Here is a 12663-nt window from a genome sequence, read left to right as displayed (position 1 = left end):
TATATATATATATATATATATATATATGACACTATAGCTTATCCTGACTCGGCAGATGGAAAATACCATTAAATCAACACAAACAAGAGGTCTCACTTTGACATAAATTGCATTTGGTGCATTTTTGGTTGAAACGTCTGTTTTCTTCACTCTTTATACCCATTAGTGTGTAGAGGAGGCAGAAATTGTACTTGGCTCAGATTAAAGTTACTTCAAGTAATATTACTCAAGTAGGAGCCAAAACTGTGGTGGACTAAAAACTACTTTTTAAAAAAAGTTACTTTAGTAAATGTAACTAGCCGCCTCTGTTATGCTTCTTTCCTGTTGGTGGGAGAGGTACTAAGTAACTAGCAGGGAGATTTTGTTAAAACAATTATTATGCTAATATGGGGCTATTCCCTCTTAGTGATATTTTTTTAGAAGAAACTCACTGTGAAATTATGCAGCTTCAACAAAAGAGTTTTTGCACGTTTTTACCAACGGTGCCAACAAATGAGTTCATATCATTCGCCTACTTATGATTTAATATTATTTGAACGTTTTAAGTCTTCATTCTCCCTTTGTGTTGTTTCGCAGCTCTGATGGGCCTGACCAAAGTCCGGCCTGCAGAATAATAATTTACCAGCAACAAGCGGAAAGTTAAAATCACAGCTCTATTAGCAACATGAACAAAAATGCAATAAACGAAGAACTCACGGTGTGTCTCTCCCGAACAGGATACGTTTCACTTCCGCCAGCTCGGCCTCCGGAAGGTGGGACTCCAGAGATTTCTCCAGCGACTCAAACTCACATGCGGACATTTTTGCGACTTCTTTGCGCTTGCACCTCCTCGGCAGCGCCTCGTGTCCTGCGGTTACTGTCTCTGTTTGCTCGTGTTTCACTCGTTGCGCAGCTTATCTATGTTTCCCCAGCAGCAGCCTCTGACTGAGGGCAGCCGCCCGCAGCTGGTCATTGACCGGAGAACTGGAGGCGCGGACAGGGGCGTCTCTAGAAGGTTTTGGAAAGGGGTGGCAGGATGGGGGCCACTGATAATCTTGGTGTGGCTCAGCCAAAAATAAAAGCTAGAATATTTGGGTGTTTATTTACATTCGTTGCTATGATGAAACGGTTTATTTCTGTCTCTTTTTTTTTTTTTTTTGCTTTAAAATAATAGTCTGAAAATTTATGTTCTTCAAATTGTGTTTAGCAGCATGTTGACAATAAATAATAATAATAAATCACAATATTCCTTCCTAAAACCTATATTATGGGCAATATTCTTTGTTTTCTTGATATGCAAAGCTGGTGCAGACATATTTAAAATGATTTAAAGCTGCAGTGAGAGAAAAAATGAGACGACCAGAAAAGTTTCCTCCCATTTCACAGACCTGCTCTACTTGCTGCTGGTCAGTCACATTACTCTGAATGGATGACACTGAGATTCACTGGACATTAGTCTCTTATTGTCATGACACGACAACAAGGAGACGCATCAACGTGGAGCCAGGCGTTCATTTTAACAGCAGCAGAAATTAAAAAGTATGCATAAATTGAGAGGGAGATCAGAAAACTTTCATATATTACAGTGATTGGACAGTGTGAGATGTGCTGAGTTTTGGAAAAACTCAGCACATCACACACTTCTTTGAATTCACCTCTTCTTTTTCTTCACAAAGCTCCAGTCTTGTAAGGAGAGTGAATCTAACAGTGAATCTAACAGAGTGAATCTTGAAAGCAAAATAGACATTAGACTTTGGTTGGTGTTAATATAAACGTCTTTCATCATCTAAATCGGTACATTACATGTTGGTTGACAGAGCCGATTACTGACAGTGGAAACATTTCTTTAACCTGTTGGCTTTGATTAATAACATGCTGTGAGATAGTTCACTTTTTGATGTGAAAACCAACAAGCTAAGGAACAATAAGGCATTCATTAAGTAGTCAAGGAAATGATAAATATTCAAGATTTCTTATTCCTGACAGTTGAGATGTTTTTACTCCTTTGTGTCCGCGCTCTTCTGACCTTTCTCTCTGTCTCCTTGTTGGGATTTGATAGTTTCTTCAGCAGTTCTGCAATAAAAAAAAACAGATGTCACAAAATTATTTGGCCAGCAGGGGGACCTAATGAGCCGCTAGTAGTTTTCATCACCTGTAAACTCAGGGTGGCTCTTGGTGTTGTTCAGGAGAGAGACATATCTGCAACCCCCCAATTCTTCACTTCCTTCTAGGAACAAAATGAAACCATAAACACCCATAGAAGTGAGCTGCTGCCCTTCTGCATCACGTGACTTCAAAAACAAACAGAAACGTGCAGTATTTCATTTCAGGATGAAACCTCTAATCCTAATTCTGTTTGTGTTCTCGATCTAATGCCGATGGAATCTGATAAGTCTGCTCAGACTTGATCCAGCTTTGAGAAAGCTTTGCAGATCTGAGCAGTTGTTCCTTTGAGGATGCGCTGATGGACGGAGCAGGCGAGGCGGACTCACGGCAGACCCGCAGGAGGACGTAGAGCCGCCTGGCTGCCAGCACGCTGCTGGCCGGGGCCCCGCTGTGCTGCAGCGGCTCCAGGTTCATCACGCGGCCCCCGCTGTCCATCAGCTCCACGCGCTCTGCGGAGGGAAGGTTCGGCTGAGGACCATCCGAAAATGTTTCAAATATTAAGTTCAGGTTAACGAAATATACGACTGTCAGGTACAGGTTTATGCGGACACGTTATAGCATCACCTGTAGTGATGCTGTAACTCCTCTTGATAGACTGAAATGACTTACCAACTGACTGTTAGGAGGGTGGGGGGGGGACACTTTTCATGGCTTCTTTATCCTGGTCCCTCTTCGTTTTTTTTTTGTGGCTTTTTTCCCATCTAGCATGCCTAGGTGGGCCCCATATGGGGAAAGGGGGGTAGACCATATGGGTTTGTCAGCGGGTTCCACGGTGGCCCTACATGGGTTTTCCCATGTAGGATCACAGCCTACATGGGCCCTAAATGGGAAAACCCATGTGGGCCCACCACCATGAGGGGCCCATGTAGGCTGTGATCCTACATGGGAAAACCCATGTAGGGCCACCGTGGAACCCGCTGACAAACCCATATGGGACCCATATGGTCTGCCCTCCTTTCTCCCATATGGGGCCCACCTAGGCATGCTGGCGGGGTTTTTTGTTTGTTTTCTGTCCCTGAGAGCTTTCTGCCTCTCCATCTGTAGCTCTCTGTCATATACAATGCTCTATTACCGTTGTAGTAAGAAACAGAAAGGAAAGTTTCGCAAAAAGAAAAAGAAATCTGAAATTTTGATACTAATCTCAGAAATTTTCTTGAAAAAGTATAGAATCAGGAATTTCTTGTTTCTTTCAAGAACATTTCTGAAATTATACTAACTTCTTTTTTTTTTTCAGGAAATGTCCGACTTTTCAAATTCAGAAATGTCCAGATTTTTTCTAGAAAATGTCTGCGATCCATCGCTCAGATGGAAGAATCTGTCAACAGGTCAGCTTCTGTTAGTTGCACTTTCAAAGTCCAGACACAAATCTCCTTGAAAACTTGTGTCAAGACTTAGAAATTGATGTTTTCAGACGCTCTCCACCCAAGCTTCCTGAGTTTCTGCTATTTTGCATTATTAGCAGAATTCAGTCTCTAGCAGTGCTGGTATAAACAAACTCCACAGACCTGGAGCTGTAACTGCAGTAAAATAAGATTCTGTTGACTCAGGGAACCAACCACAAATTTTCTAATATGTATAATTTTTCTTCATCATTTAACAGGTGTTTGTTTTACACATTAATCCCAACAGTATGCACTGAAGATTTTGGCTGTAACATGAGAAAATAGAAAAAGCCCAAAGAGTACAAAAACTACTGCCTGAATGAAAATGAAAGTTAAAAACAGAAGTTTATTTGGTTAAATGTTCATGTTAAATAGTTAAATTTAGAGCCATGACTGACCCGTTCAGTTACCTTTGAAGTCCAGACCACACTTTTCCTTCAGGTGATGAATGAAGTTGACCAGTTTACAGTTTAGGTTTAACATTTCCATCCTGCCGTCTGCCAAGATAAGCTCCTTCGTCAAACCACTTACAGCAGAAATCAACAATGGCTCAAAATGAGTGTAGGGAATGTTCTGACCTCCAAACAGGACAGTGACAAACATCCTCCAGCGCCGACTGTGTTTCGGCTCCACAGCTCCAACTCAACCAAGAGCTGAAATGTAACCCAGAGTCCAGGACGTTTGGAGAAACAGACACCAAATCCACACATAAGACCCTTCCCTCTTGTGGTGTCTACTTTTTATTTCCTACAAAGTCAGTGCTAAATTGAATGAATGTGCCAGCTAACCACACACACGCACACACTTCTTTGAATTCACCTCTTCTTTTTCTTCACAAAGCTCCAGTCTTGTAAATCAGGAGACAAAGACCTGCTGATGCTCGTGTCCATGGAGTCTCTAGAGAGTCTAGCTCTCTGCGTCTCACCAATGTTTACTGGACAGTGATGCCAAGACTGAGGGAAAAAATGGACTTTATAGTTTCACTGCTTGCTGGGTAAAGAGTCCGTATAGCATTACAACAGTCCTAAACTACGGCGTGTCTGGTGTAGATCACTTCCAGTTCCGAGGAACCAAACCTTTCTCCTGACCTGAGATGATCCTAGCACACAGATGCTGTTCAGCAGAAGGCCCAGCAGAGGCTATGCTTCCTCATCGTCTGCTCTGCCATGATTCAGTAAGTTCTGTGTTTGTACAGTCTGGTTTGGTTCATCCATAAAACATTCCAGGACCAGACTGCAGGACCAGGTGTACAGAGAGGATATTTTTCCCTTTCCTTCCTTCCAGAACTTGGGCCTACAGGGTGCTATTTGCAAAAACTAGTAAACGGAAGTCAATTGTTTCTGTTTGTGTGCGCAAAGTAAGGAGGTAATTCAGCCATTTGGTTCAGGCATGTTGGACCAGAGACGGATCTTAAAGCTGCATCATCGGCCCTATGGAGGCCCGGAGCTGAATACCAGCTCTATAGACTCCATAGACAATGACTGTGAAATCATGGTCAGTAAAGCAGGTCTGTACTTTTGGCAGAATGGGTCAGTATCATGTCCTACTTGAAAATGAAAATAATGCTTGTCAGCAGAGGGAAGCTCCACTCTTCCTCCAGATTCAGGTACCTTGGATTCTAAATAAACCGACAAAAATGTTTTTTTTGTTTGTGTTTTATTTTTATTTGAAAATAGGACTTTGGATTACTGTAAAATAATCCAGTCTCTATTCTCTTTAGTCCAGGTAAGACACTTTGCCTCTGGTTGGGGAGTGGCTTATGAAGAATCCCTCAGTTGGATCTGTGTCCCATGTTGTGGCTTTTGAACAAGGTGGATCCTGTTTTGGTCTTTTCTACACTTTAGCTTAGATGTTATTTTTCCCTGATACATAAAACCTCTAAAAAGAGGGTGTACTTTCTTTTTATCATGACTCGATGTCATCAGCATGGTATCGGTATCGGCCGATATTAGCTGTAGAATTGTGAAGACTTCACAAATTTGCAGTTTGAGTGTTGTCACTGTCTCAGAGAGAGCAGATGTCATGAATAAATTTGACATTAGACATGATGCAGGTTGAAGGCATTGCATCATTTTCAGCCTCCTTTTTAGCATTTGCATTTGGTAACAGGATAAATGGACAAAGATAACGGAGTACTTTAACTCCTCAGTAGAGAAAGTCATATAGTCTCAGTAAGAAAGTATAGGAATATATCGATTATCGGCCAAGTATATCGGCATATCGTATATCAAAATCCAATATTGTGCATCTCTACTCTACGTACCTTATGTTCATGCACCCTAACAAAAAGAAAGAACCACTAACCAGTTTATTTTGTATTCCTGTGTGTAAGGCTACTGTATTAATAAGTTTAATATTGACAATGTGGCGTTCTGATGCAAACTGTCAGATGATCCAGCTGAGGAGATTCTGCAGGTCAGCAGCAGAGCATGACGTCTCAAAGGACTTGATGAATGACTTATAGAAGAAAAAAGTCCTAAAGATCCCGGAGAAGCTTTCAAAAAGAAGAGGGAACCTGAACCCACAGGGGAGATGTGATAAAAGCTGGGAAAATAAAGAAGTCCAGAGATAGTTGGAGGCCCTAACTAACCGTTTCCCAGCATAGGCAAGCGAAGAGCTCTGACTCAGTTTGTTGGGCTTCCAAATCTGATATGAAACATGTTCCAGATAAAAGGCAGGAAAGCCTGGAGCTGCACTGAATAATGCGTGGGATCACTTTGGGGCCATTGTAGCGTTTAGTTACTCTTTTGTCAGAGCATCTATTTAAAGGCAGGACTTTTATGCAAACCTACACACAAGAACAATATAACAGTGGTTCTTCTGGAACAAACCCATCACGACGTGTTTGTTCAAGTTGCAAGACACTCAGAGTGTAACACATTCGAAATGCAATCGTTTATAATGATAAATTACTTTTTTTATTTTACATCTGAATAAATTTTTACAACACGTCAAAGCCTCATTGAGCAAACACTAACATCAGTTTCCATTTCAGCATTCCATTATCCCATTTCCCCCCCTTTGGCTTTAACCCTCCTGTTGTCCTCATTTTCTGTATATGAGGAAAACATATAGAGATCTCGGGTCATTTTGACCCGAGGACAAAATAAGGAGAAGGATACCAGTCTGAACTGTTGGAAACCCTGAGGTGCAAAATAAAACTGGACGTCTGTGACTCAGTGACAAATGTTGGCATTGATGAAGGCAAAAGTACAGAAAAGGTGAAATTCATGTGTAGCCCTATATATTCTTATTTCGTAAGTTTTGAAAAGCGATATTTTCCACAGACGGCTCGAGAAAGTTTAACAGCCCGGGTTGGGTCAGGTAGTTTAAACGAGACAAAGTGCATTTTCAACAACCACAACTTATTTGTAAAGTAAATACAAAAGCGTTTTGTCGGTCTCGTTTGCTAAAACGAACCTTTTCTGACTGCGAGAGGACCTTGAGGTTGAAGACGGATGTGTCAGCTGCTTCATCGATTTAAATCATTGTCCTCTGTGTTGGAGGCGAAGAGGCAGTTTGAGCGCTCCAGACCACAAGCGGTGCTTTATAGACTCTTCCCTCCGGCTTACATAAAAACAGTCAGTGTGTTTAATTTATCTCTGTGACATTTATTGCCTGTTATCCGTTATCACCGCTCCCATCTCCTCTCCAATCCCCGGAGGACATTTGATCGCTCGGCTCCTGAATTAGTTCCCCCTCATCCTTCCTGTGTATTTGTCAGGACACTCTTTGTGGCTCGCAAAAGCAATTCTTCCTGTTCTGGTTGGCGAAGAGCGGCGAAACCTGCGTCGAGCCGATGTTCCGTTTGCCTTTATCCTCCAGACTTTCTGCTCCCGCATGGCCATGCTCTCGTTCCCCAAAGCCCAGATGGCGGGTCAGTGGGATATCAGTCTGCCTGAGGGCTTGCAGTGTACACATCCCAGCTTGAGGACAATTGGAGATGATGACTGACAGAGGAAGGTGAGAGACCGCCACCAGGCCGCCCCCTACAGGAGAGATGCTAGTGGGGCGGCTGCTGAAGTCTTCACCGCTGCTGCTCCTGCTGAGCTCGGTAAAGAGGTCCAACTTGAGGCCGTTGGCCTTGAGTCTGATGGAGTCCGTGATGGTGGTGTGTGTGGAGTTGCGCTCACTGCCGCTGCTGTCCAGCACCGGATGCCAGCCCAGGATGTGGCGCCGGATGATTTTTCGGAAGGTCCGCCTGAACTCTTGGATGCGGTAGGCGTAGATGAAGGGGTTGATGACGGAGTTGGCGTGGGAAAGGATGATGGCCAAGTACATGATCCAAATAGGAGGGCGCTGGCACTCGGGGCAGAACAGGGTGAAGCAGTTGATGATGTGCAGAGGCAGCCAGCAGATGGCAAACAGCCCAACAATGATGGCCAGAGACTTGGCAGCCTGGATCTCCTTTTGCAAAGTGGAGCGCGACTTTTCTCCACGAAAGGCCTCCAATTCAATAAGCTTGAGCTGGTGGCGAGCTGCCATGAAGATGCACAGGTAGATGGCTAGCATCAGCAGGAGGGGGATTAGTACACAAGCAAAGAAGTTGAAGTAAACCATGTACTCCATGTTCACTACCGCCTCAAACAGGCACTTCATCTGGCCAGGTCGGCAGGTCTCGTTGTCGCTGTTGTTGGTCTCGGTACTGTTGGACAACTTGTGCCAGCCCATCATGGGGGTCAGACCAATGATGATTGACAGAGCCCAGCAAAAGGCGATGGTGCCTCGAGCCCGCTGGCTTGTCACCAAGCTGTTGTACCTGCAGAAAGAGAAAGTGCAAACATTAAGCATAAGTTTCAACTGTCTGGTCCTATGATGTCAACCAGCAGTGTGACAAGATCTCATGGCAGGACATGATGCATTGCTAAAAATTAGTCACACCTTTTTAAGATATTTAGCCTTTTATTCGGTTGGATTGTAACCAGGTTGTAAGTACAGCTTCAAAATGCAAACAAAAGAGATAAAAATAGATTTGGCACCAAACAGTGACGGAAACATCTGAAGACCATCTGTCATTTTCATAGATCACAATTCACACACCAGAGCACTTGGTGCAGACATGCAAACGTTTTCAACTTTTAACTCAATCAAAAAAAAGATTCCCATGAGAACATTTGAGCATTGTTTCAGAACTGCACACCGTACTCAATGCATCTCGCTAAGCAGGAGCTGGTCACTTCAATTAGAGAAATGTTCACTGATTTAAAAACTTTGGCTGAAGTGGCGCTTATAGTTCCAGTCTCCAGTGAAGTTGTAACCTTGTGGGCCTCAAGGATAAAATCAAAACAGTCATAAGAAGTTCAAAATGTCTGCGGCAAAAGTCCAAGGCCTTGTGACAACAGCTTTGAAAGTCTGAAAAGTTTGCTTAAATTTGGCTTCCACAACTTTTTCCACAAGGTATTCTCTCTCTCTCTCTCTCTCTCTCTCTCTCTCTCTCTCTCTCTCTCTCTCTCTCTCTCTCTCTCTGTCTCTTTCTATCTGTCTCTCTCTCATGATGCAATGACGGCAAAGGCAAAATGGCTTTCTATCTTTGAGGTAAGTGGCACAAGTAAGACTTCAAAAATTGGATGGAGTAAAACAGCTGACCCAAATGGTTTTAGAACAGAAAAGGAGGATTCGATGGGGTGTCCGTGGAGACAGAAGTAAACCTTTCATCCAGATTCCTAGTTGAAAATGTATATATTGTCAGATTTCTGACTGTTAAAAGTTGCTGGTCTTTGACTACCTCCTAAGACTCAACATTCAATATGACTGCAAATCAAACTTAGAGAAAGCTGGCGGTATGAAACATGTTCATTACAAAAACACAAAATCCTACCAAGTATTCTTGTCGAGTTTCTAGTGCAGATATCTTTACACACTTTAAATAAGAAAAACTTTTCAGCGAGATATAGGAGATTGTTTTAAGTCAATATTTCTTTGACATTAATAAAAAGTACTAGTTTCAGATATGTTTCACTTCTAACAAGTAGCTTGTCTTGCTGAAAATCTACTTGTAAGTTTGTTTTATTTTATTTAAAGTGTGCTAAGATGTTTGAACTAGAAACTAGACCAAAAATTGTTTTTTTTTTGCAGTGTTAGCATGTCAGACATAGCATTCCATAGCATTAGGCCGGTGACACACACACACTGCTCAACCTTAATCTGCCAATATATTCCTGCAGTCTTTAAATTCTACAGGAATCATCAGCCTGTGTAGCGCACCTAGCAACGCAACACCTAGCAACGGAACACTTAGCAACGCAACACCAAACCATAGCTCTTTTTCAGACATCCTTAACTTGAGTGTGAAATGTTTCTGAGTGTTGACAGAGTCAAAGACAAAGGCAACATTTGATTACACAACCACAGAAGTACCAGCCTTTCAAAAGAGACACACATTTTGAGTTAACTGTTGGATGCTAACGCTGCTACAGTTAGCATCTGCTTTGTAGCTTCCTGTCGGTGCTAAACGAAATATTTTTGTTTAAAAAATATAGAAAACTTCCCAAAATATAAACTAATTAGACGGGTTAAATTTGAAATGAATAATTTTACACATAATTGAGATTCATCAAACGTTTCTTTTACTGTCAGTTTGATAACACAAAAAGGAAGTGTATCTTTTTTTTTTTTTGTATTAAGGGCACTTGAAAATATAAGATAAAAAATAATTTTTCATGTGAAAGCTTACAGCTCACTCATATCAAAAAGACAACAATGGCTGGATTCATTGTTAAAGCCCTCAACAGAATAGCAGGCTGTGTGCCTCAAATAAAAGTTTCTTAAGGGATGATGTGAACAAACTGCAAAGTCATCCTATCTGAGGCTTAATTAAACACAGACATGGATAATATATAAACAGCACTTTTGCCTGATTTATTGTTTACTTATTCTTCCTGTATAAGCACCTCTTCTCCCGGAAACCAATCTAAGAGACAAAGATAAACTACAACGTTTTGCGGGATTCCTCAAAGGAAGGAGTCTATTTTGAGTTAGCCTGTTGTGCAGTGTGGGAGAGCAGCTGAGATTGTTTCTATCACATTCTTGAGATGTTAAAGTGCAAAAGGTTAATGCTGCAAAAACAAGCCCCCAGAGCCCCCCCGTCCCGCCAGGGATGCACAAAATAACACAGAGGAGCCCTCACGTAGAGCATCCTCAGCAGGAGGAAGAGGCTGTGTGAAAACAGTCTGTGTGAGTCAGTGGGACAGGAAGGCAGAGCGCTTCAATGCGTCGCTGAGGTCAGGCTGATTGTTTCAGGGTGACGCCACAGCATGAGGTAAGGCATGACCTCAGGGAGCTAAAAGGCTGGTAGCCACACCGATAGCGCAGAGCGGAGGGAAACACGGCAGGCAGGACGCCTGATCGGGTTTTTACAGTGGAGCCTAATCGCTGGGGGGGATTAGTGTCTGTATAAGCAATCATTGCAATATTTAACTGATTGCTCCAAGGGGACATGGTCCCACGGGAAACTCCAATTTTGGAGACACTTATACGGCCAAAACCCTCTGGTACAAATGGCTCATCTTTATATACAGGAATTAAATTTATACTCCAGCCGTGAGGCTTCTGCTGTTTGGAGTAAAGAAAGCCTTCAGAGGAACCAGAGAAACAAAAGGCTGTCAGGTTTAGATAAAACACTAAGTCTTCATCATTCCCAGACTATAGAAATAGTGGGGAAATTATTCTTTAAACAGAGAGAAATTTTTCTTTTTGGTTTTTAATTAAAGCAAGATTCCTTATCTGTCCTCATGTACCATTCCGCTCTAATAATCGGGTTGATTTTGCAGTAAAAATAAGAAAACTTTTAAATTATGTGAATTTTGACAACAGGAACATTTTCCACTGTCCTGGAACATTTTGAGCACCATCCATCCATCCATCAATTTTCTTTACACCCCTGTCCCTTAGTGGTGTCAGGAGGGTTGCTGGTGCCCATCTCCAGCTAACGTTCCGGGCGATAGGCGGGGTCACCCTGGACAGGTCACCAGTCTGTCGCAGGGCAACACAGAGACACACAGGACAAACAACCATGCACACACACACTCACACCTAGGGACAATTTGGAGAGACCAATTAACCTGACAGTTAATATTTTTGGACTGTGGGAGGAAGCCGGAGTACCCGGAGAAAACCCACGCATGCACAGGGAGAACATGCAAAGACCGGGGCCGGGAATCGAACCCAGAACCGTGTTGCTGCAAGGCTACAGCTCTACCAACTGCGCCACTGTGCAGCCCCATTTTGAGCACCATCTGTCTGAAATATACTTGACAGATTAAACATAAATTAAGTCCAGAAAAAGTCACTGAGTCGGATGTAAAACTTTATTTATATTGTTTGTTAAACTGCTTTGAGAGGCTTTACTCATCAAATATCTGTGAATGGATCAAATCAAGTACACATTTTCACAATTAAAATAATATGCTTAACTTAAAACTTACTCAGCAATTTGAGTATGTGCACACTTCTATGAGCCAGAATACAACAAATTATAACACGCTCTGCAGATAAACTGAGCATATTAATACATAATGCTGGGTTCAAAAAACAGCTGGCTGTAAGAGGGAAAGTTTTATGTTAATATCCAGAATATTGTTTACTTTTCGCTTAACTTGCTCATGAGAACTTCCTTATGATTCTCCAAACTGGGATCTCTGTGTCTGCTATCAGCTGGAGGTAAAACACTGACTTCTCATAAACAAACCTCTAACCCCCTTTAATAGAAACAAACAAACTACTCCATTGTTAATGACAGCTGACCAGAGGCTAGATTTCACAATTATCTAATAGAAAAAGAGCTACTTCTGTCACCAGGTAGGGTTTCAAATCTGGCACTATCAGTAAGTTTTGGGTTTTGATTTCATTTTTGTGAGAAAACTGTTTGTAAAAATCGCCAGATTTGATCTTGTCCCTTATGCAGGGATTTACAAGAGTTTGTGCTGATATTCCTCCTTATATTTTAGTAATGTATTAAAATTGAAGAAGTCTAGATGCATTATCATTGGTGAGGAAATACCAAAGTGCTCAGCTTCCTGTCTTGATTCAGCCGGTGTTGCATTAAATCATGTTGTGTCACGGCTGCTAAGCAACATAACGCCGAGGTGGAGGCTAGGCAGCTAGCTGAAGGCTACAGCTTCTCTGCAATGCTCTCTGC

General features: G+C 42.2%; 3 protein-coding genes across 5 annotated transcripts in view; all 3 read right to left on the bottom strand.

Moving 5' to 3' along the window:
• Positions 1-954, bottom strand: part of upb1 (ureidopropionase, beta) — a 7918-nt gene extending 6964 nt beyond the window's left edge. The window contains exon 1 of the mRNA XM_008417235.2: positions 697-954. Within this exon, the coding sequence (XP_008415457.1) occupies positions 697-800 (104 nt within the window). The 5' untranslated portion in view covers positions 801-954. The remainder of the gene's footprint in view (positions 1-696) is intronic.
• Positions 955-1089: 135 nt separating this feature from the next.
• c8h22orf15 (chromosome 8 C22orf15 homolog) lies at positions 1090-4233 on the bottom strand. Of its 2 annotated transcripts, none has more exons than XM_017306923.1 (5): positions 4106-4233; positions 3938-4024; positions 2472-2594; positions 2132-2206; positions 1090-2052 (listed from the first exon to the last, which is right to left on the bottom strand). In XM_017306923.1, exons 1-5 carry the CDS (start codon positions 4128-4130, stop codon positions 1943-1945), a joined length of 420 nt encoding a protein of 139 aa, XP_017162412.1. In that variant the 5' UTR covers positions 4131-4233; the 3' UTR covers positions 1090-1942. The 2 variants fall into 2 exon arrangements, with proteins under 2 accessions (XP_017162412.1, XP_017162414.1); XM_017306925.1 differs by having other exon boundaries at positions 2132-2203.
• A 2229-nt stretch (positions 4234-6462) lies between these two features.
• adora2aa (adenosine A2a receptor a) overlaps positions 6463-12663 on the bottom strand; it is a 16752-nt gene continuing 10551 nt past the window's right edge. For both annotated transcript variants that reach the window (XM_008417237.2, XM_008417238.2), the window contains exon 3: positions 6463-8286. In XM_008417237.2, the coding sequence (XP_008415459.1) occupies positions 7248-8286 (1039 nt within the window). In that variant the 3' untranslated portion in view covers positions 6463-7247. The remainder of the gene's footprint in view (positions 8287-12663) is intronic.

The sequence above is a fragment of the Poecilia reticulata genome, linkage group LG9 (genome assembly GCF_000633615.1).
Source record: "Poecilia reticulata strain Guanapo linkage group LG9, Guppy_female_1.0+MT, whole genome shotgun sequence".
NCBI lineage: Eukaryota > Metazoa > Chordata > Actinopteri > Cyprinodontiformes > Poeciliidae > Poecilia > Poecilia reticulata.
Note: the sequence above shows the minus strand (reverse complement) of the source record. Positions and strands in the feature narration are given on the sequence as shown.

Coding starts and splice junctions, on each gene's coding strand:
- c8h22orf15 (XM_017306923.1), bottom strand. CDS start 4,130: ATGTTTGTCACTGTCCTGTTTGGAG. Junction 2,595..3,937: donor GTGTGGTCTGGACTTCAAAG/GTAACTGAACGG, acceptor TTCCCTCCGCAG/AGCGCGTGGAGCTGATGGAC. Junction 2,053..2,131: donor GAGCCACCCTGAGTTTACAG/GTGATGAAAACT, acceptor TTTTTATTGCAG/AACTGCTGAAGAAACTATCA.